Source organism: Tasmannia lanceolata, unplaced genomic scaffold (assembly GCF_043159265.1).
Source record: "Tasmannia lanceolata isolate RefF3 unplaced genomic scaffold, GAP_Taslan_0.1 ptg000015l, whole genome shotgun sequence".
NCBI lineage: Eukaryota > Viridiplantae > Streptophyta > Magnoliopsida > Canellales > Winteraceae > Tasmannia > Tasmannia lanceolata.
The window spans coordinates 26,794,908-26,814,967 of NW_027518692.1; the positions used below are offsets into that span (position 1 = coordinate 26,794,908).

Sequence of the window (20,060 nt, forward strand, 5' to 3'; positions counted from 1 at the left end):
CATGCCCACTAATTATATGGCTGGGATCGTTCTATTGTGAAAATGACTGATTTCTCATGACACATATGAGAGTGGTTAGTTGATTAGAAGATAATAATTGAATAAGACTCTCTAACCACAGCTTAAAAATGGTTTTAAAGTACTTAACTTTTAGTTTGTTGACTAATGAAACTTGATTAAAAATAAAGAAGATTAGTCTAAATTACTTTTCCTTTTAAGATTTTATGCTGTGATTCATCTCCTTTGGCTGCCTAATTATGTTTTGACAAGTGTCAGCCTGTTGCACATAATACAGAGATAATTTTTGTTCTTTTTAGAAAGATATTTATAGTCACTTGTAGGACCCACTCCCGCCTTGTTTGCATGATCGGGTCCGTTGATTCAAACACCAACCAAATACGGTCTGAGAATTTCTTGATTGGATAATTCTAGCCCTCGATCATCATCATGTCCTGTATAAGGTTTTTTCAAGAAATTATAAGCCGTTGATTTGGCAGTCTCCTCCGGGTCCAGTGGTATTTGCCGAAATATCGAACCATCACGTGGGCATTTTCGTGGACAGGGAAAAAATAACATGAGATGAGAGAGAAGATTGCTGACGTGTACAACTTCTCATTGGCTGGCCTATATATAGGGATACGAACTTTCATTTTTACCTACCACACTGTCCACACCCCCTTACTCTCACAGCCTCTCAATAAAAGCGAAAACACTCCCTCAATTTTGGGGATTTTACAATCCAATACACAGGAATTAGGAAAAAGACACTCTCTCTCTCTCTCTCGGTAGAAAAAAAACTGCAATTTCACTGTTTCTACAGTTTTTCCTAAGGTTTGCTTACAGATTTTTGTTGTTTGGTGGAATTTTGGCGGTTTTGATCGGTTTTTTAAACGTATTTTTGGGATTGGAGCTCGAAATCCTGGAATCAGGGCTCGGAATCGGCAATCCCCGTTGAAAAGAGAGGGAAAAAGTAGACTCTTTTCGTTGGAGTGAAGTTCCTAGTGTTGCAGAGTGCTTTTAATGGAGAAAAGGCGTAAACGTGGTTTTTCTGTTGGAGTTAAGTTTCTGATGCTTTCTTTTGTTGCTAATTTATAGAGCTGAGATCTGATTTTTCTGGTGTTAGATCCATCGGGAGGACTTTCGTTTTGAAAAGTGTGAACTTTCGTTTGAAGCAACGAAATTTGCGTAATTTTGTTTAATTTCTCGCGATCTAGGTTTTTGTTTCTTCTCCGTAACTATCTGACGTGTTCTTAGAAAGATTCGATTTGATCTGCTTTGGAAAAGCAGAGATCTGGTTGGAAAGATTATTAGGATAAATCTAGCGATGTACAATCCATCAAATGACTCGAATCTTTCATTTCCTTCACTTTACAAGAACGTGAAAGAGGAATTTTCTAAAAACAAGGACGTTATGGCTTCCGATCTTTCAAATTCTAGCCTGATGCGTTACAGATCAGCTCCGAACTCGCTACTTGCGAATTTCATTGATGGAGTTGAAGGATTGAAGGATTTTCTTCCTCGATCTTCGAGTCCTGAAGAGGAAACCATGTTCTCGAGGTTCATGACTTCTGATCTTCAAAACATAGGAGAGAAACAGTTGGTAGGTGATTCGATCCAAAGAAGTAATCAGTTCATGGCGGAAATCGAGCAGGAGGTGGAGGTCAATCCACAGCAGAACAGATTTTCCTCAGCTTCACAAATGATTTACCAAACACCACAGCCAAATCATATATCGGCAACCCTAGCAAATGGCATTGAAAGCCCTTCTAAAATGGTGGATTCGATGGGAATGGGTTCACCACATCTGAAAAGTATTGGAAATTGCTCTTCAAATCTAACAAGGCACAGCAGCTCCCCGGCGGGGCTTTTTTCCCACATTAACGTTGAAAATGGTACGGATTTTTTCTATTAATTGGACTTTCTATGTTTGAATTAGTTTTCCCCCCCCTGAAATCTTGCAAATTGTGGTAGTAGAATTGGCAGAGTAGGGATGCTTCTGCTGTTGGAAAATGGAATTAATCTCTTAAAAATTTAGTTTCTAGCATTGATATATGCCTCAGTGGAAAATTTCCTGTTAGAGGTAGAACAAATGGATTTAGAACAGAGCAAATCAATAAAATTTCCTTTATCAGTAAAAGGGGTAGTTTATTGAAGATTTCCCTTTATTACCAATTGAAAGTAAAAGGAAATGTTAATGAATTGTTTGCAAATTACTGAAGAATTTTATTAAATCAAACAATTCACTGAAAATTTCATGTAAGAGGTGGAACAAAATTGTTGGGACTTTCATCTTAAACCGCCAACATGTTAATGAAAGTCCCCCAAAATTCCTCTGGTAGTAAAATTGAGCAAATTATCCAAAATCTCGATCTTAGCAGGATACGCTGTAGTGAGGGGAATGAGCAATTACAGAGGTGGGAATGGTTCTAATGGAGAACCCACTGCTTCAACTAGCAGGTTGAAGAATCAACTAAGCTTTTCATCAAGGCAACCTCAGATCTCTGAAATGGGAAGCGAAAGCATGGGAGGGAGTAGCCCTGATGAAAGTAGCTTGGGAAATGGTAGCTTCCCCATTTCTTCTTGGGACGATGACTCACTCGTTTCAGAGAATTTCACTGGCTTGAAAAGACTTAGAGATGTCAATGAGAAGATGATGTCTGGTATAAACCCACCAGAACCTCAGGTATTTTTCTTCAGATTAGTGCTTAAATTTCACTTAGTTAAAGTATAAAAGATTAAATAATGCCACCTCCAACAGCTTAAGCTTTTGGAGTAATTGGTTGTTTAACATGGTATCATAGCAAAAGGTTCTATGTTCAAAACTCCATTTTAAAAATCCACATCTAATGGCCAACCCAAAAGAGGGGCCACATGTGCCACGTGTAGGCCAATCCTAAAAAGAGGAGCCCAGGAGAGTGTTCAAGTATAAAAAGATTAAATGACGCCCTCTCCAACAGCTTAAGATTTTGGAGTAATTGGTTGTTTAATATACTTCACTTCTCTTCTCAGTTTTCATAATTTTCTCACTAATCTTGTTTATTCTTATTAGAATGGTGAATCTTTAAATCATAATTTTCTCACTAATCTTGTTTCTTCTTATTAGAATGGTGAATCTTTAACTCATGCTTCTGGATTGAGGCATCAGTTTAGTTTGCCAAATACTTCGTCAGAGATGGCCAACATGGAGAATTTCCTGCAATTTCATGACTCTGTTCCTTTCAAGATACGTGCCAAACGGGGTTGTGCTACACACCCGCGAAGCATTGCGGAAAGGGTAAGCTATTAAGTGGCGTTTTTATTTTTGATAAAAGGACTCTCACTTTACTATTAAGCACTTTTCTAATGCTGCTGTTTTGATAATTGCACAAACTCAGCTTTTCTTTTCTTTTTAATCGGCTTCAGAGAGCTTCTTGGGAACTGTGGTAACCTTTGGCAGCTGTTTAAATAACAAAAGACAAGCCAAGTCAGTGCAATTATCAAACTATGGTCGTGCCAATATAAGTAGATTTCTGACTTAGCTATTTTTTTAAACCCTGGCCCCGGGATCACACCTAAAATTTTATTAATAGGAAATAAAATTACATGAGAAGGACATAAAATCTTGCCTCTAACCCATCTAGTTACAATAAGTGGCCGGAGAAGAAAAATCTCATTACTTGATTTTCGGAATCAAGAATCAAAATCATCATCTTATCGGGTGCTCTGTTTGTTGCCAGTAAAATTTTTATCCTAGGAAGTTTTAGTAAAATTTTTGTCCGGTCCCATGTTTGGTTGCTTTTTAGCACTAGAATTTTTTTAATCCCACTCTTGTAATGATTGCTTGTGTGGTAAATAATTTTAGTCCAACTCTTGTAATGATTGCCTTTTCATCCCATCCCAAAATAATCCGAGGAATTTTTTTAATATCCTTGTTGGGATTGTAGGGTAATCATTTCTCGCAAAAAGTTTTATCAGAAACTTTTTTACAATTCTATTATTTAAGGGGAAATGATAAATTAAAGTGTCATTATAAATTAAACTTGAACCTGTGCAAGTAACATTTTTACTTGTATAATCAAACAATGGAAAATGAGAAGTTAAAGACCCCTAGGGAAATTTTATCAGCACAATTATTGATATTTGCACAAATTCAGCTGTCTTTTCTTCTTTAATTGGCTCGTGAGAGCTTTTTGGGAAATGTAATAACCTTTTAACAGCTCTTTAAATACTAGATGACAGATGGGTTAGCTAACATATCAGAATATGGTTGTGCAGACTGCTGATATCCTAAATTAAACATGAACTTGTAATTTTTTTTTCCTTGCAGAAAATTCTAAAAAAAGTTCTCCTTTTCCAAATATTTCCTGCAATCCAACATTCCAAACAAGGCCTAAAATAAAATAAAAATTGATTCAAAAAAAAATAAAAAATCCTATGAAAATTTCAGACCAAACCTGCATGGAATTAAGAAATTTAGAACATCAACAGTTGGTGATTTGGGGCTGGAAATAAATTCCAACAATTTTCTCCCTTTAATTCGCATCCTATGTTTTTGAAGGGAATATAACCGGGTAGAACTCACCCCTAAAAGCTAGCCATTAGAGGGAGGGTGCCCATTCCCTTATAATCCATCTCACTTTACTATGGGGGGATTATTTTGCTTTTGCGTGGAACCCCAACAGTTTTTTTTTTCTTTCTTGACCCCCTCCTGACGTTCGTTCAATGTTCTGATTTGTTTCAGGTGAGAAGAACCCGAATCAGCGAAAGGATGAGAAAACTACAGGAGCTTGTTCCTAACATGGACAAGGTAGATTACTATATCATTCTTCTAATTAAGTAAATTTAATTAACGATCCTTAAGAAAATACTCCTCGTAACCCAAAATTTGTCATCAATAAAAAGTGGTCGATGAAACTCAAAATTTCTGATCAATCGCAGCAAACGAACACATCAGACATGTTAGATTTGGCTGTGGAGTACATTAAAGGCCTCCAAAAACAGGTTAAGGTATTGAAAGAACAAACCCTAAACACCTTCAACTATTCATCCTCACCCTTCGTTTCTTTTCTTTTATATTAGATGATTTTTTTTTTCTCTCCAGACACTTTCCGATAGTCAAGAGAGCTGCACCTGTTCAAGCAACCCAAAGCCATTTCCGAATCCTGCAGTGTAACTTTCTGTACATAAAAAATAAAGCAAAGGAGAAAGAAAGGAAAAGGCTCACTATTCTTTTTTCCGGGAGAAAGTGAAATAAAAGAGGGATGGCCAGCCGGAGGAAAAAGAAGAAGAAGAAGAAGAAGAAGAAAAAAAGCGGTTCCATACTTCCATTGTAGGCTAATTGTCGCGAAAAGTGTACATATATACCAGGTTTTATGTAATATACTTGTTTAATTGTAGTTCTTCAGCCTGTAAAACAGTTGAGAGAGGGAGAGGGGGGGGGGGGGTCGGTCTACTTCATAGGATGATCAAAGCCCACAATACATTGTGCCCTAGAAGTCATTTCAAATAAGATGATCCTAACCCTCGATCTATAGATGGGAGTGTTAGTATCATCCCATGGGAATGATTTTTGTGGCACTATCTAATTTACACTATGCCCCAACAAATGAATGGCTTCAATGATCCTGTGAAGTGGGGGCCATTCAGTCTCTTTTGAGAAATAATGGATCATACGCCCACACACACAATATAAAATCTCATAACGAACGAGGAGGGTATGTTAGTCATTTTAGGTAGGAAATGTTTAAGCGTGTTGGGGTCCTCTAAAATCTACGCCACCCCGACCTAAGGACCTAAGTTATGGACAGTAGCGTAGGGAAATGAGGGTACACAGAAAGCATTCCTGATGCTTTCATAGAATGACGAAAATACCCCTCCCCTAGAATCTAATACTTTGTTTTTTAGCTAAAAGGAGACGGAGGATGATGAAAGAATATTGGGATTCATTTCCAGAAGAGGTTTTTCTTCAGTTGTTGGAGGCAGCTGGATCCAACTCATCATGGATAACTATCCTGATTGGAGGAAGTGACTCCCATGTCATATATAGCGTCATCTCTCCCATCTCTCCCTCTCTCTCTCTCTCTCTCTCTCTCTGAGGTGGTCCTACTTAAAAACTTTGAGCTTAAAGAGAAGGGAAAGCATCTTTTCACGGTGGGTTGTGTTAAAAGGCACAGAAACAAAAGAGCAAATCCAAAGGAGAAATGCATGCACGTTTGTGGGGTGGGGGAGAGAGATTTTGTGTCTTTTTACAAGGAGTGCGTGTATGTACATATGCCAAGAGAGTGCAAAAATCCATCCATCCATTCATTCCCAAATGAAGAGCCCCCTCCCAACCAAGTAGAGGAGTCTCTCAAGTCCAAATTTGTCTCTCATCATCACCCCACTGAGTTGTGTGGGATTGATGCCTTGACACAGAGTAGGACTACTTCTGTATTAGGAAAGAGAATAAATAGGACACTAAAAAAAAACCCGGCCTATGTTTGGTTACTCAAAAAAAAACCCGGCCTATGTTTGGTTACTCAATACCCGGAATATATATTCTAGGTAGGGCTGCAAATGAACCGAGCTGATCACAAACATGTTTGGGTTCGGCTCAATAGAAGCTCAGCTCACGCTCCTTCGTTTACTAAACGAGCCGAACCTGAGCCCAAAAATTAGGCTCATCAAATAAACAAGCCAAACTCGAGCTTTGTATAGTTCAGCATGGACAAACTCATGAGTCAAGCTAAACGAGCCGAGCTTTATACCATTTATTTGATCGTGTTTACTGAACGAGTTGAACCCGAACCCAACCAAGCTCGAGCTTGAGCTTTGTTAAATTTTGGAGAGCCGAACACGAGCCCATAGTAAAAAGCTCGTCACAAACACGAGCCGACGCTCAAACTAAGCCAGCCGAGCACGAACACCTCAAAGTTCAGCTCGGCTCGTTTGCAACCCTAATTCTAGAGATCTTGTGTGCGCTTTAAATGTCACCAAGGTGAAATGTTTCGTTTCAATGCTAAAACAAAACTAAAATGTGTGAAGACTACCTGGCATGTCAAGGGTGCGTTGGCTGAGGTGGCATCCATAAACTAACCCGACAAGAGACTTGAAAAAAGTTGGAATTTTGTCTTAAAACCCAGGGTTTAATCGGCTTTTGCTCTCTCGTATCCTTGGGAAATGGAAAAAGTGGAAGAGAAAAATAAAAAGAATGATGTAACACATAGGTATTTTAAAACCCAACGTTTCACTGGCTTTTGCTCTCCTCCCTGTTGACTACTTACACCACTACTCTACATTCATCGAAAAAGAGCCAGTGCCTTATGTTTTGTATTTATATTGGGTGTATATCTTAATAAGGTGTGTGGTCACATAGGCGTGAGAAAGGTCTAGAAATGAAATAACAAGTGGTTGAGAGCAAGGTTTTAAATTTCGACCGAAATCCGAAATTTCGGTTTCGATCAAGACCAACACCGAAATCGATTATAGCCGAAATGGATGTTTATTTCGTCTTAAATTCCAAAAAAGAGGGAGAGAGGTTGATTCGAGGCAATCGGACCTCCTAATGGCTAAAATTGAGAGGAACCATAACTCTCCTACAAAGTTTCCTTTATGCTGTAAATTTTTTCTTCTCCCCATTTCATTAGATGATAACCTTTTAAATACAAATCTATACCACTTGGCACATGTATAAAGCAAACACTACTAACATAACCACCATAACTGACTACCACTACTCTCATGACATCAACACCACTACTTAATAATCAAACACCACTACCCACATTACATAGCACTACTCAGTAATTACACACACAACTAACACCACCAACACACACATAACATTCCTCCCCCCTTAGAAACAACTCTGTCCTTGAGGTTGGTTTGTTGGAGAAAATACGTTATTCCACCAGGGTTCCAAATCTTATGGGACACAATTTTGTTGAACATAATAATTGACATCATACCTTCATCTTTTTCGTAAATAATGATCTGATCTTTTGAATCTCACTTTGGAAATCTGTTGTGAGCAAAGTTGAGAAGAAATACGATTTTTTCATGACCATCAATTGCTGCTTTTTTATCTGTCCGAACATTAAAATCTTCAAGCTTCATCCTTCCTCCGTCTTTGCATATTTCATTGATCTCCATGCTGATTTTATTCAAGTCTTCTGCAAATCTTCGGTATTCTTCCATCATTTTGAAAGCCAGTGCTTTAGTCTCCTGCAGATCTTCACATATGGATTCCCAAAACTCAGAAGACGCGGCCATCACGCAAGATTGACGGCTCTGGTACCACTTGTTACGTGCCTAATTGGCCGCAACACAAATAAACAAACGGAAAATAGAAAAAGAGAGAGGTTGATTCGAGGCAACCGGACCTCCTAATGGCTCAAATTGAGAGTAACCATGACTCTTCTACAAAGTTTCCTTTGTGCTGTAAATTTCTTCTTCTCCCCATTTCATTAGATGATAACCTTTTAAATATAAATATATGCCACTTGGCACATACATAATGCAACCACTACTAACATAACCACCCTAACCGAACTTTCATGACATCAACACCACTGCTTAATAACCACAAACCACTACCCACATTACATAGCACTACTTAGTAACTACACACAACTAACACCACTAACACGCACATAACATGGTCACAACAATCATGATTTCTAGATGCAAGCAGGTAGACTCTCGCTTGACATTGGCATTAAGAGGTCGGCTGGCTTTCTCCTTACCGGATAGATAGGTATAGGTGCACCAGAAACATGGGCATGGTACCAACAAATAGTTGGACCAAGGAAATGGCTTGTGCCTAAGGGATGGCGATGGGCAACACCTATGTGATAATCAATACATTCTAACACATTTATAAAAAGTATCCACCAACGATATCAATTGTTAGAGACAATTTGAAATGGTGATTAAGAGATTGCAGTAATCTTCTAGTAAAATCTTAATGAAATTTGACTTTTTTATTTGAAAGGCATTTTCTTCATATAAAATTTTGGATGTTTACATATGAGGTATGTGTGGAATCTCTCCTCCCTATATTGATATTTGGCATGCTCCAATTCATGTAGAGAGAGATTTTAGGAATTTTCATCATTAGCGTTTTAATCTTAGAGAGGGAAAATCGAGATGAACAGTGATGATCAATTATAAGGTCGCACATGGTTAGCTATGTGTGCAATCAAGATTTGCTTGTCTTTTCTTTTTTAATTGGTTTTTAGGGAAAATAACTTTTGACAGCTGTTTAATTAATAAAAGACAATATGAGTTAGTGCTATTATCAAAACATGGTAGTACCAATATCACTACCCTACTAATTTAGAAATTCTCTCTCTCGAGCCTTTGGAGGGAGGGACAGAGAGAAGGCGGAGGTCGCGATCCGTGTCATTGCATTACAAAAAATCCCAACCGTCAATACCTTTATTAATCGAACGGTTCAAAACCCACTTCTAAACAAAAATTCAAAAGATAGTTCTCCACTCCCCGCCTTTTTCCCTCCTACAAATACATCCCAAAACCCCCAACATTTCATTCCCCACCTTTCTCTTCTCTCCTTCTCCCTCCCTTTTCAGCCCCCAAAAACTAACATCAATGGCTCGTACAAAACAAACAGCTAGAAAATCAACGGGAGGGAAAGCCCCACGTAAGCAACTAGCCACAAAAGCTGCTCGAAAATCTGCTCCGGCCACCGGAGGGGTAAAAAAACCTCACCGATTCCGGCCAGGAACGGTGGCTCTGAGGGAAATAAGAAAGTATCAAAAGAGCACAGAGCTTCTCATTCGTAAGCTCCCATTCCAAAGGCTAGTTCGTGAGATAGCTCAAGATTTTAAAACTGATCTTAGGTTTCAAAGTAGTGCTGTTTCTGCCTTACAAGAGGCTTCAGAGGCCTACTTGGTGGGTCTCTTTGAGGATACGAATTTGTGTGCTATTCATGCTAAGAGGGTTACTATTATGCCCAAGGATATTCAGCTTGCTCGTAGGATCCGTGGTGAGAGGGCTTGAATTCGAAGAAAGGAAATGATCAATACTATGTTTCTTGTTTTGGGTTTTTTGCTTTTAATGTTTTGTGGGTTTGTTGAATGTTGATGTAATTCTTTGGAAAATGAATGCAACTTTTAGAGATTTTAGATGGTTGGTCTTTATAGTTTTACCTGGTATTCATCACATAAATCTTCATAGGATGAACAATGATCTTAACCATCTGATTTAGGAACCTTAATAAATGGAATGGTTTTGGTCATACTGTGGAGGGGCAAGGCAGAACTATGGAAGGGATATAAAAATGAATGGTTTTGAATTTTGATCATCAAATTAGCAACCTTTGTTGTGATATTGCCATTCATATCAACAAATGAACGGTTCTGGTTCTGATGTGGCACCCTTGTCCTCTCCTTATAAACTCCAAGCCAGATTCCACTAAAAATGGGGAATTTTGCATGGATTCCTGTAGTGGAGTATCATCGGAGGATTCTTCTTCCATATGTAGACTCTTTTAACCAGACTCTTTCCCAAAAGCAATCAACAGCCAATAAAAAAAGAGAAACATTTCAGAATGTTGTTCTCGTATATTTCAAAGTAGAAATGAAAAGGGTCCAAATAGAGGGCACCTTCATATATTTCTCCCAAATACCAAGGGTGCATAAGTTTTCACTCACCATAACAAGTCTTACGTTTTACTTGTGGGGATGTATTGATGCAAGGAAAATCCTTGTTAAAAACTTTTTTCGGTGCAAGATGAATTTTGCAACACTTGATTTAACTCCATGGGAAATCATACAATCGACCTTTTTTTTTTACTTGGGACAGCCCACGCTAGCCTAAAAGAGTTGGTCATAAATATCTGGGTATATAAAAAAAGTAAGGCTACTGATATGGACACGACCATATTTTGATAATGGATCAATCTCACCTTGTTTTACACTATTAATTGGCTGTTGAGAGCTTTTTGGGGAATTGTAACAGCCTGTAAGCTGGTTAAACCATATAATCACCTCTATAATAAAGAGAGAAAAAAGAGGAAAGAAGGAATGGACCCAAAAAAAAATTATTACAAGAGCCCGGCTATATTATTGTTTTATTACATTATAAGCATTGACATATCATATAAAACTTGACTACTATTTCTCTAAGAACACTTTATTCCACCTTCCACGGGTCTAAGCATCATATCGCCTTCATTCATCTATACTCCAGTATCACCTGCACAAGAACAAAAATCACAACACCATTAGCACACCAACCACATTCATAAAAGTAGGGAGTGCGAATTTCATTTCCCGAAACAAAACTGAAAAATAAAATTAATAAGGGGACCTAAAAGGCGTTGATTAAGTACAAGGCTCGAAATTGAAGGTGCATTTTCCTGGGAGCAACATGGCCATACTACGGTCAACACCAGTTATAGGTGGGCCATTGATCAGCACGCAGAGGCAGGGCTGCCCTAGTGCCCTTATGGCATTACAACAGGCCTCACTAGGTGGTATAGGGATAGGGCTGAAGGGTGCCACAGATGGCCTACATGGGATCATTTGAACAAGGGCAGAGAAGAAGGTGCTGGTGCAGGTCTGACCCACTCCTTGCTGCACCATGGTAGCCATAGAAATAAGGAATAATACCCACATTACACCACCACCAACCTTCATGGTTGAAGTTTAAACTGTTGTGTCTCAACCTTTTTTTCTCTGAGAAATGCAATTTATAAGAGAGTTTTCATGCGTTTAAGCATTTCTATCCTAACCCAGTTCAGTCAATCATGCAGTTTTTATGCTACATTGTTTGTTCAGCTGATTTATCTACAGAGAATTTGAAACCAATACATTGGGCATGTAATTAAACAGTTTCTAAATTCAAATTTCATGACTTTGTATTTTCCTGGTGAAGCATTTATGAGGAAAGGCCTTATGTTGGTCCAGTACTATAAGCATACTTTCCATGCTAGCAAAGGAAGTAATTGTTCTCAGATGATACTGAGACATTAACTGGGACTCGACCTGACTCGATGAATTGTACAAATTGTATAAGTTCATAAAGAGAATAAACAACTCAGTTGGCTCAGCATGAGCCAAGTTGCCAAGTTTTGGAACCATGACTAGGTGTATTTCCTAAAACGTATTTTAATTTAGTAGTGAAAATGTATATGCATATTTAGACATATTTAAAAGAAAATCATGGTACCTATGTCACTTTACACATTTTCCCATATCAGAAACAATCAAGGCAATTCTTGAATATTAAAATATGATATTTTCATGGAAATTTTCTGTAAATAAATCAGGGGAATTATAAGAATTTCCTAAATAAAGATTTAATTCAGACACTTAAAAAAATGTTCAAGTGGGGCCCTTTTACGGGTCAATAACCATGATAACAACGGCCCACACTATGATGAATCATTGCATTCTAACCACGAAAAGCAGGTGAATGACTAAATGTAAGACCAGCACCTTGCCATTCTAAATAATCACTGTTTTTTCTCCCCTTTGGGGCTTGATTACTGCAAGCTCTAGCTTAACATACTCTCCTGCATAGATGGGTGGGTACTTGTCTGCAAGTGGTGAGTCTGCAAAGTGGCCTAAGGGCTTTAACACAGCATCAGAAGCAATATGTGCAAACAGCTGATCATGCCATAAAAAATAAGTCACATTTAAGTAAAATATAAAAAGGAAATTAATGTACTCTAACTCTTAAAAAACCAAGATTTTAATAATTGGTATCCAAACCGTTGAAGAAACTCGCCACAGACTCTGATTTTGCTTTTGTGCTAATTCAATAGCATCAATTGTCCTATTTGTCACAACAACCTCATGCATACCAGCTAAACATTCTCCTCCAGTCAGCCATTCCATCTGCACATAGAGTAGAAAGAACAGAAAGATGAAAAGAATGAAAAGAGGAATGATAGAATGAAGGGCGCCCTTGCAAAAACCAGTTTCAAGGGTGCCCCCATTGATCAGTTTCAGCGAAGTACATTTAAGATGGCACCGAAAATAGTGGATGGTGACGGAAAAACGGAAACGGCTTTGACTTTTGTTGAAACTGACCAATGAGGGCGCCCTTGAAGCTGGTTTTTACAAAGGCGCCTTTCATTCGATCATTCCTCGAATGAAGGAAACAACATTGAAACAATCTATCATAGTCAGCCGATAAGAGGCTCCAAAAATGCACTTAAGCTCATTTGATTAGAACAAATGAATGCTACAGGAAAATATAAAACCAGTCGTTTATTATGACTATTTTTTGCTTCTTTTACTTTTTTCTAATATATCCCCATTATTTAGCTCTCAAACTGCAATTACTCTACCCCCTTCGTCCATTTTAATTTGTGCGTTGTACTATGAAAGAACTAATGTGGAGTGTACCTCTTTTCCTGCCTGTATGAGAAGGCACCCGACGGGAACCTTAACTTCTACCTTTTTTCCATTTCTCAACCAAATGCTGAGACCAGGGAATCTGCTCCTGCAATGGATTGTTAAGAAATTAAGATCGTAGTGATATCCTGAAAATACCGTTCCCACATGGCCATAACGTTCCAGGTCACTTCCCGTTGGAGCAAGCAGATGAGGTCCCTGGTGTTTGAGGAAGAAATAATGTCAATGCAGGCAATATAACATTTTATTTCCACTTAACATTAGACAAGAAACACTAGGGGTTTAGCCTCTAACTCAGCTGGTTAAGAGTTTGTTCTTCCAACCAAAAAAAAACTCTAGACAAGAAACAAATTCTTTTGAACAGAAGTTTGTAGAATAAAAATAAGAAGACACATTCTGGTACTTTCACTTATTACAGAAACTTAATGACAGTAAAGACCAATTTCAAAACTATATTTTAGGTAATTATGCAAATAAGAAGCACAATAGTCCAAGGAAAGTAGCAGCCGTACCACAGGCTATAAAAATGTTTTGCTTTCATTAGGACTTCCATAAGGAGAGTGAATGTGCTAGCTGTAGCAAGTTCTGAAAAATCTTTGGGAGAGTGGATTTAGGATGTGCATTAACAATATTGTAAAGGAAGAAGCTTTCCAAGTACACAATTACAAGATCTCAAAAAGCATGATGTCTTCCTAATTCAGCATTCCAGCACATCTGGCAGCTTGATTTTGCTTTCTTTGTTTTTTCCTCTTCACATTTTGTCAATTGATGGAAAACATAGAGATAAAGAAAGGTTAGATAAGCACTAACATTTTATAAACTGAAGAAGATAGCCGGTCAGGCAAATAATTGACAAGTGGGTTGGGATAATCTTACTCATAATCAACTGTTGTTTTTAGTGTAACCACTGCCACAACACACATGCAAGCACACTTACCAGCCTACATAATTAAAAAGCACCATTTTGTTGAAAATATCTCCACTAGTCATAGACTTTTCCATAGAGTTGTGACTTGCATTAGGACCATTTTTCCAACAGGACATTTGGGCATAAAATTGCTGAATAACAATATAATTACTTACCATTTTCATAAGAGAGGTGAATGCATCTTTTGGCAAGCCAAAACCAATTGCAGCCATTTCAGCAACAGCCTGGAGAAGAATTTATAGTCGAAGAAATATACTAATTACTAAGAGTCAACAATTAGGACAAACTCAGACATATCAACAACCTGAACATTAATTTCTGCCGAGCAATACACCAAGCCCAAAGATGAACAAGAACTGACAAAAGGTACAGGCAATAAAAAAAAGCAGTTAACCTCGATTGCAGAAATCATTTTTGAGCCCCACGAGTCCATGTTTTCAATCCATTCAGGAAAACCTTCCGGCACAACAGGTTCAGAATTCAGTTCCTGCACAAAACAGATATGATAGTCTATGATTGACAATAAAATGAATGCACACAAGTGTTGGCAACATGAAAGATGAAACAAAACCTGAAAGCGAGTGTTCAATGGTCGTGGGCCCACTCTCCACATGTATCTCCACTTAGGATCTGGTCCCACTGGGATGGTTGGTTGAAATTCCTTTGGGATTCTTCTTATTCTCTGTTTCATTTCCTCATCCACCAGACTGCGTGGAACCTCAATCCCTTCCGGCATCACACCAACCTGTTGTATCCGTTCACCCAAAAATTGTTAAGCAACATTAGAAGTCAGCATTCTGCACCTTCCTACCTTAGCATTTCTGCTAGAACTCTATAAAAGACAAGAAAAGAAAATTTTGAAACGCTACGAAAACTAGCAGATAATAGTATAATACCACTTGTTGAGAAATTCACCGTGCAAAATCCGAACCCATCGTGCACAAACAAAAGGAAAAGTAGAAATAAAAGAAAACAGCAAGATGACGACCGAGAATTTATGTAGTTCGGCCAAGATGCCTAAGTCCACGGGTGAAAACACAATCTTCAACTACGAGTAAACAAAATTACAAGGGTATTAACCTGCAGACGCGCAAACACAAGAACCTCAACCTATTTTCTCTTGTCCTCTTAACCAAATCCGTACACAAGAGCAACCCAAGCAACAACCCAAGAGAAGAACACGAGAAAACCCTCAAGAGAACTCTCTCTCTCTCTCTCTCTCTCTCTCTCTCTCTCTCTCTCTCTCTCAACCAAGAGAAAAGCGAACACGCGAGGCTCACCCGTTCCTTGATCCCCAAAAAAGCCATCTCTTGCTTATTTTGGCTTCCCACTATTACCATATAACTAAAACCCTAGTTATACTGGGAAACAAGGCAGTTTTCTCAACAGTCTCCAACTTGACCCTGTTTTTCAGCCACTTGAAGATTTCTCGTTGATGTCGCCACCAGTCCACTGTCACCGCAAACAACCATTAGCCTTTTGAAGTACAACTACCCACCATTGAATCATCCTACTTCCGACTCCACCTGACACGATCAACATGGCCAATGCACATGTGTAGCTGTCAATTGGTTGACTCACCCAGTCAAACCTGGAGAAGGATCTCGATGTATCGTCCCCATCGCACGAACTATCACCTCCTCACTATCGTCTGCGACTCGTCTCTGCACCAACTGCGAAAGAGACCTTATGTGTGCACACGTCACTCCGTTTCCAACTAGTCATCAAGATCTTAGAAACACTAGTCACCATAACTCAAACTAGACAATATAATTCATCCAACTTCTCTTCTTTCATTAGAACCATACAGTCGTGTGTGATTTTCATGGCTCTATCTACAGTTGAATAACTGCAACCCCTAGAGTCCAAACGGCCAAGAGACTAGATTATTCTGTATCTTTGGAACATACGCCACACCATCCAAAGTACGAACCACCTTGCAGAACATCTTGATCTTCCCTGTTCTAATTTCCATGACGTCACAAGTAGTCCTATCATGCAAGGTGTAGTCACTCGCCCATATATTCTGGAACGTATCAAAATATTCCCTCCTGGAGCTTACATGAACAGTACATCATGTATCTAGAATCCATTCCTTGTGAGCAGTGTGATTACAAGTGGAGACTGTGAGAGCATCTCCAACCGTTTCACTCTGCTCATCCGTTATTGCCACTACAGTATTTGTAGCAGCATTGTTCAACTTGTCATCTCGTTGCGGACAATCCTACCCGATGTGGCCGTATTCCTTGCAACGATAACATTGCACGCCCTTCCCACTGACCCTCAATCTTGACTTGCCTTTTTCCTGATCCCATGTCAGACGAACTTCGTTTTTGATTTCTACCATGAACAATCAGTCCATGCTCTTGATTTCTATCTAGAACAAATTTCTTTCGCATCTCATTCAATAAGAGCAACATCATGACCTCCTCTAGTTTTACTATATCCTTACCATACAGAGTCGTCACTAGGCTGCTATAAGAATTTGGAAGGGCCATGTTCCATAAGATTTCCGTCTTCTTGCATCTTTAGCCCATATTGACAGCCTTCGACTCAATGCTTGATATCCATCATCTTCTCTGCCTTCCCATCCTTCACCCTCATCTGTTGTATAGGGTAAAATTACCTTTCTAGTCAAACACATCAATGTTGAACTAGGTCGGATCTCAGATCACCCTCGTTGTGGAGCACCACCTCAAATGATAATCGTTTGAACAATCTTTCTACCTCCGACAATCAGTCTAACCGCAATCCAATCGCAACACCCGCAATCGCTCTGAACATGGCTAAATCAATGATCGCTCCAACCACAGCTTTGATACCACTTTTTTTTTAGAAAGTTGCCATGCAAAATCCGACCCAATCGTGCATAAACAAACGGAAAAGTAGAAATAAAAGCAAACCACAAGATGAAGACCAATATTTTTACATAGTTGGTCGAAGATGCCTACATTGACGAGAACACGATCTTTTACTATGAGAAAACAAAATTACAAGAATAATAACAAGATTATCGTGGAGACCCACCCGCAAACTGCAACCCTTTTCCCTTTGAGAATAATGAAGTATTAAAACCTGAATTGAGGAGCTGGCTCTTCCACTGAAAGATTACAAGACATTTATTCTCAACAGTCAAACTGAAATGGGAGGATTCTTTCTTCTCCGAAATTTGAGGGTATCTTAATCAGTGTCCAGTGTTCACCGTCGATAATGCAAATCTTTCGCAATTAAATAATTAAAATATGTATACATAATTGTATGTATATAATTTTGGAAAAATTACACTTACACCCCCTCAACTTTCTGACAATTTAAAGTTCAACCCCTCTGTTTTCAAAGTCATCAACGACACCCCCTGATTTTTCTATTGGGCTTTTTAACGTGATGGAGTGGACGGAAACGATGAAATGTCTATAATGCCCATCAACCAGCACCCCACCTAAATGTAACTGAGGTTAACCCAATACGACGTTCCTTTGAGGCATTTCCTCGAACAGTTTAAGCGCATCATCTAAGCACCCGTTTCTCCCAAACAAACCCAACGATGCGGTCCCGGAGAAAGCATCCACATAGAGCAGCCCCATCTTTAGAATTAACAGCAACAATCGAACCCCTCCATAATGATCCAATAAAGGAGAAGACAAGATACTACCAAAGGTAAACTGAGTCGGTTTAAATCCCGACGCCATCATTTCCTGAGCATGCTTTAAGCTAGAGATGGAATTTTTCATGGAGGAATGGAGCTTCTTGACTGTAAGGAGTAATGACAGTAGCCATTATGAGAGAAGATAGAAGAGAGAATGGCAGAGAACTCTACTGGAATCCCAAATCTTAGTTATTCAAACACACATGCATCCCAAATACATGTGCACCTGATGGCAGTAGTTTAATGAGACGATGACCTTAGAAGTGTTATAGCCAGTGAGGGTACCCAGGTTAGTTTGAGTCATTCCGTAAAATTAAAGTCAGACACCATCAATGGAGGGGGTCTACCTTGTACGCATAGAAAAAGTCAGAGGGTATCATTGATGACTTTGAAATTAGAGGTTTCCAAACTTACAAGTGTCAGAAAGTTGAGGGGGTGCAAGTGTAATTTTCCCTATAATTTAATTTAAACATTGACAAAGGGATTTTAACTAAGGGGAGTGACAAATCGACTCCCCATGTGTCTTTCTCTCTCCTTCAGGTTAGAGAGAGAAGGACGAGAGAGATAGACACATGGGTAGTCGATTTATCCATTTGGGGAGTCGATTTATCACTGCCCTTTAACTAATTGATATGATTAGTTAGCTACATAACTAAAGGGACAAGTAAATACCTTAAAAATAAAAATAAAATCCAAAATGAGGAGCTTCTTCTTAATTCCATGAAATTCAGGCCCATCTATCTCATTCAACGCGAAACCAAAAAAATCATCAAATTAAACAAACGAAAAACCCTAATCCACAAAAGCAAAAATAAAAAAGCTTGTTACTTCAATTCAAAATCTATGAAAAATTAGTAATTTAACCACATACTAACATTAATGGGCAAACTAAGCTAAAACAAAATCAATCAATTTCATTTTTCCACTACATTTAGTTTAGGGTTTAGGGTTTATAGGTATTCTTGCAATTATTAAAAAGAGGGGAGAAGGGAGAAAAGATAACCTGGTAACGAAGATTAGGGCGCTCTTGAAGGCGCTTGAATTCGGGGGATTTTTCGAAATAAGTCTCCATCATGTCGAGAAATCGATCGTTGTCTATAGTAGAACATCTCGGATCCTTCACCAAAAGAGCCCCTGTTTCCTTCAAGATTTGGCTCACCTCTGAAGAGAGACGCTCCAGCTGAGGATAGACCTCCCCCTCTATACTTATCGGATCACAATCGACTCTAAATTTAGCGGAGAATTCTAGATATGGGGATAGATCGATCACGGGGATCTCCATCCCTTCCACAGAGAGAATAAAAAAAATGAGAAAGAAACCAAATGCGTTTGTAGGTCGCAGATGGCGGGAGCAACCAAAAATATTGTTTTTGTGGGGATTTGCTAGGGAGGCAATTCAGTAGTAGCCTTTTGTTCACTTATTCTCGACTGTACATTTATAGAGTGGGTCCCACCCGTGGTCAATCTTAACCGTTCACCTAATAAATCCCATGATGGATCAAAGACCACACTAACCATACTATCCTTACGAACCTAATTAATTATGATTTTGGGCCCATACTATGCATGGGTGTAAAATGATGGCCCCCACATTATGAAAATATGAGATGTAAAATGCTGGGCCTCACCCTAGTGCATAGGTTTGGGTAGAGATGGTCGATCCCACCTCATCAATAACAATAGGGATAAAATGGTGCGCTCCACATACCCTCTGCATATATTTGCGTAGAGATCCGAACCCCACCCCAATCAAAACTTGATGTGTAAAGTGGTGGGCTGAAACCATACTAGGCATGGCGGCCCGATTCATGCTATGCTTGGGTATGTTGGTTAAATCCATATCTTAAGTAGCCCAAATATTACGATTCTTAAGACTGTTGGAAAATATCCGTATCTTAAGAAGCCCAAATATTATGATTTTTAAGATTATTGGATAAAATAGACGGATCTTATTTCTACAGATCTTATAAACAAATAATGAAGAAATTATATATGGCTTAGTCTAACAAAAAACAGAAAGTTGAAGTCAAAACAAGTTTTTGGAATCTAAAACAGGTTACTTGAACCGAAAATATCTTATCCGACCTCAAAACAGTGCAACTCGAAGCCAAAAATCCATGTACTGTAAATCAAACCATAATTG

General features: G+C 38.7%; 3 protein-coding genes across 4 annotated transcripts; 2 read left to right on the top strand and 1 right to left on the bottom strand.

Moving 5' to 3' along the window:
- The first annotated feature begins 690 nt into the window (after positions 1–690).
- Positions 691–5,375, top strand: LOC143845865 (transcription factor bHLH130-like). 2 transcript variants are annotated; one of them, XM_077354272.1, is made up of 6 exons: positions 691–1,892; positions 2,376–2,683; positions 3,104–3,274; positions 4,721–4,786; positions 4,918–4,986; positions 5,081–5,375. In XM_077354272.1, exons 1-6 carry the CDS (start codon positions 1,325–1,327, stop codon positions 5,150–5,152), a joined length of 1,254 nt encoding a protein of 417 aa, XP_077210387.1. In that variant the 5' UTR covers positions 691–1,324; the 3' UTR covers positions 5,153–5,375. The 2 variants fall into 2 exon arrangements, with proteins under 2 accessions (XP_077210387.1, XP_077210388.1); XM_077354273.1 differs by having other exon boundaries at positions 693–1,892; positions 2,379–2,683.
- A 4,138-nt stretch (positions 5,376–9,513) lies between these two features.
- LOC143845951 (histone H3.2) lies at positions 9,514–10,105 on the top strand. Its single transcript, XM_077354348.1, has one exon. The coding sequence runs from the start codon at positions 9,568–9,570 to the stop codon at positions 9,976–9,978; it is 411 nt and encodes a 136-aa protein (XP_077210463.1). The 5' UTR covers positions 9,514–9,567; the 3' UTR covers positions 9,979–10,105.
- An 899-nt stretch (positions 10,106–11,004) lies between these two features.
- Positions 11,005–19,312, bottom strand: LOC143845866 (uncharacterized). Its single transcript, XM_077354274.1, has 8 exons — positions 18,921–19,312; positions 14,843–15,016; positions 14,666–14,758; positions 14,427–14,495; positions 13,335–13,541; positions 12,696–12,821; positions 12,420–12,590; positions 11,005–11,175 (listed from the first exon to the last, which is right to left on the bottom strand). The coding sequence occupies exons 1-7, from the start codon at positions 19,197–19,199 to the stop codon at positions 12,429–12,431; spliced, it is 1,110 nt and encodes a 369-aa protein (XP_077210389.1). The 5' UTR covers positions 19,200–19,312; the 3' UTR covers positions 11,005–11,175; positions 12,420–12,428.
- Positions 19,313–20,060: the final 748 nt, after the last annotated feature.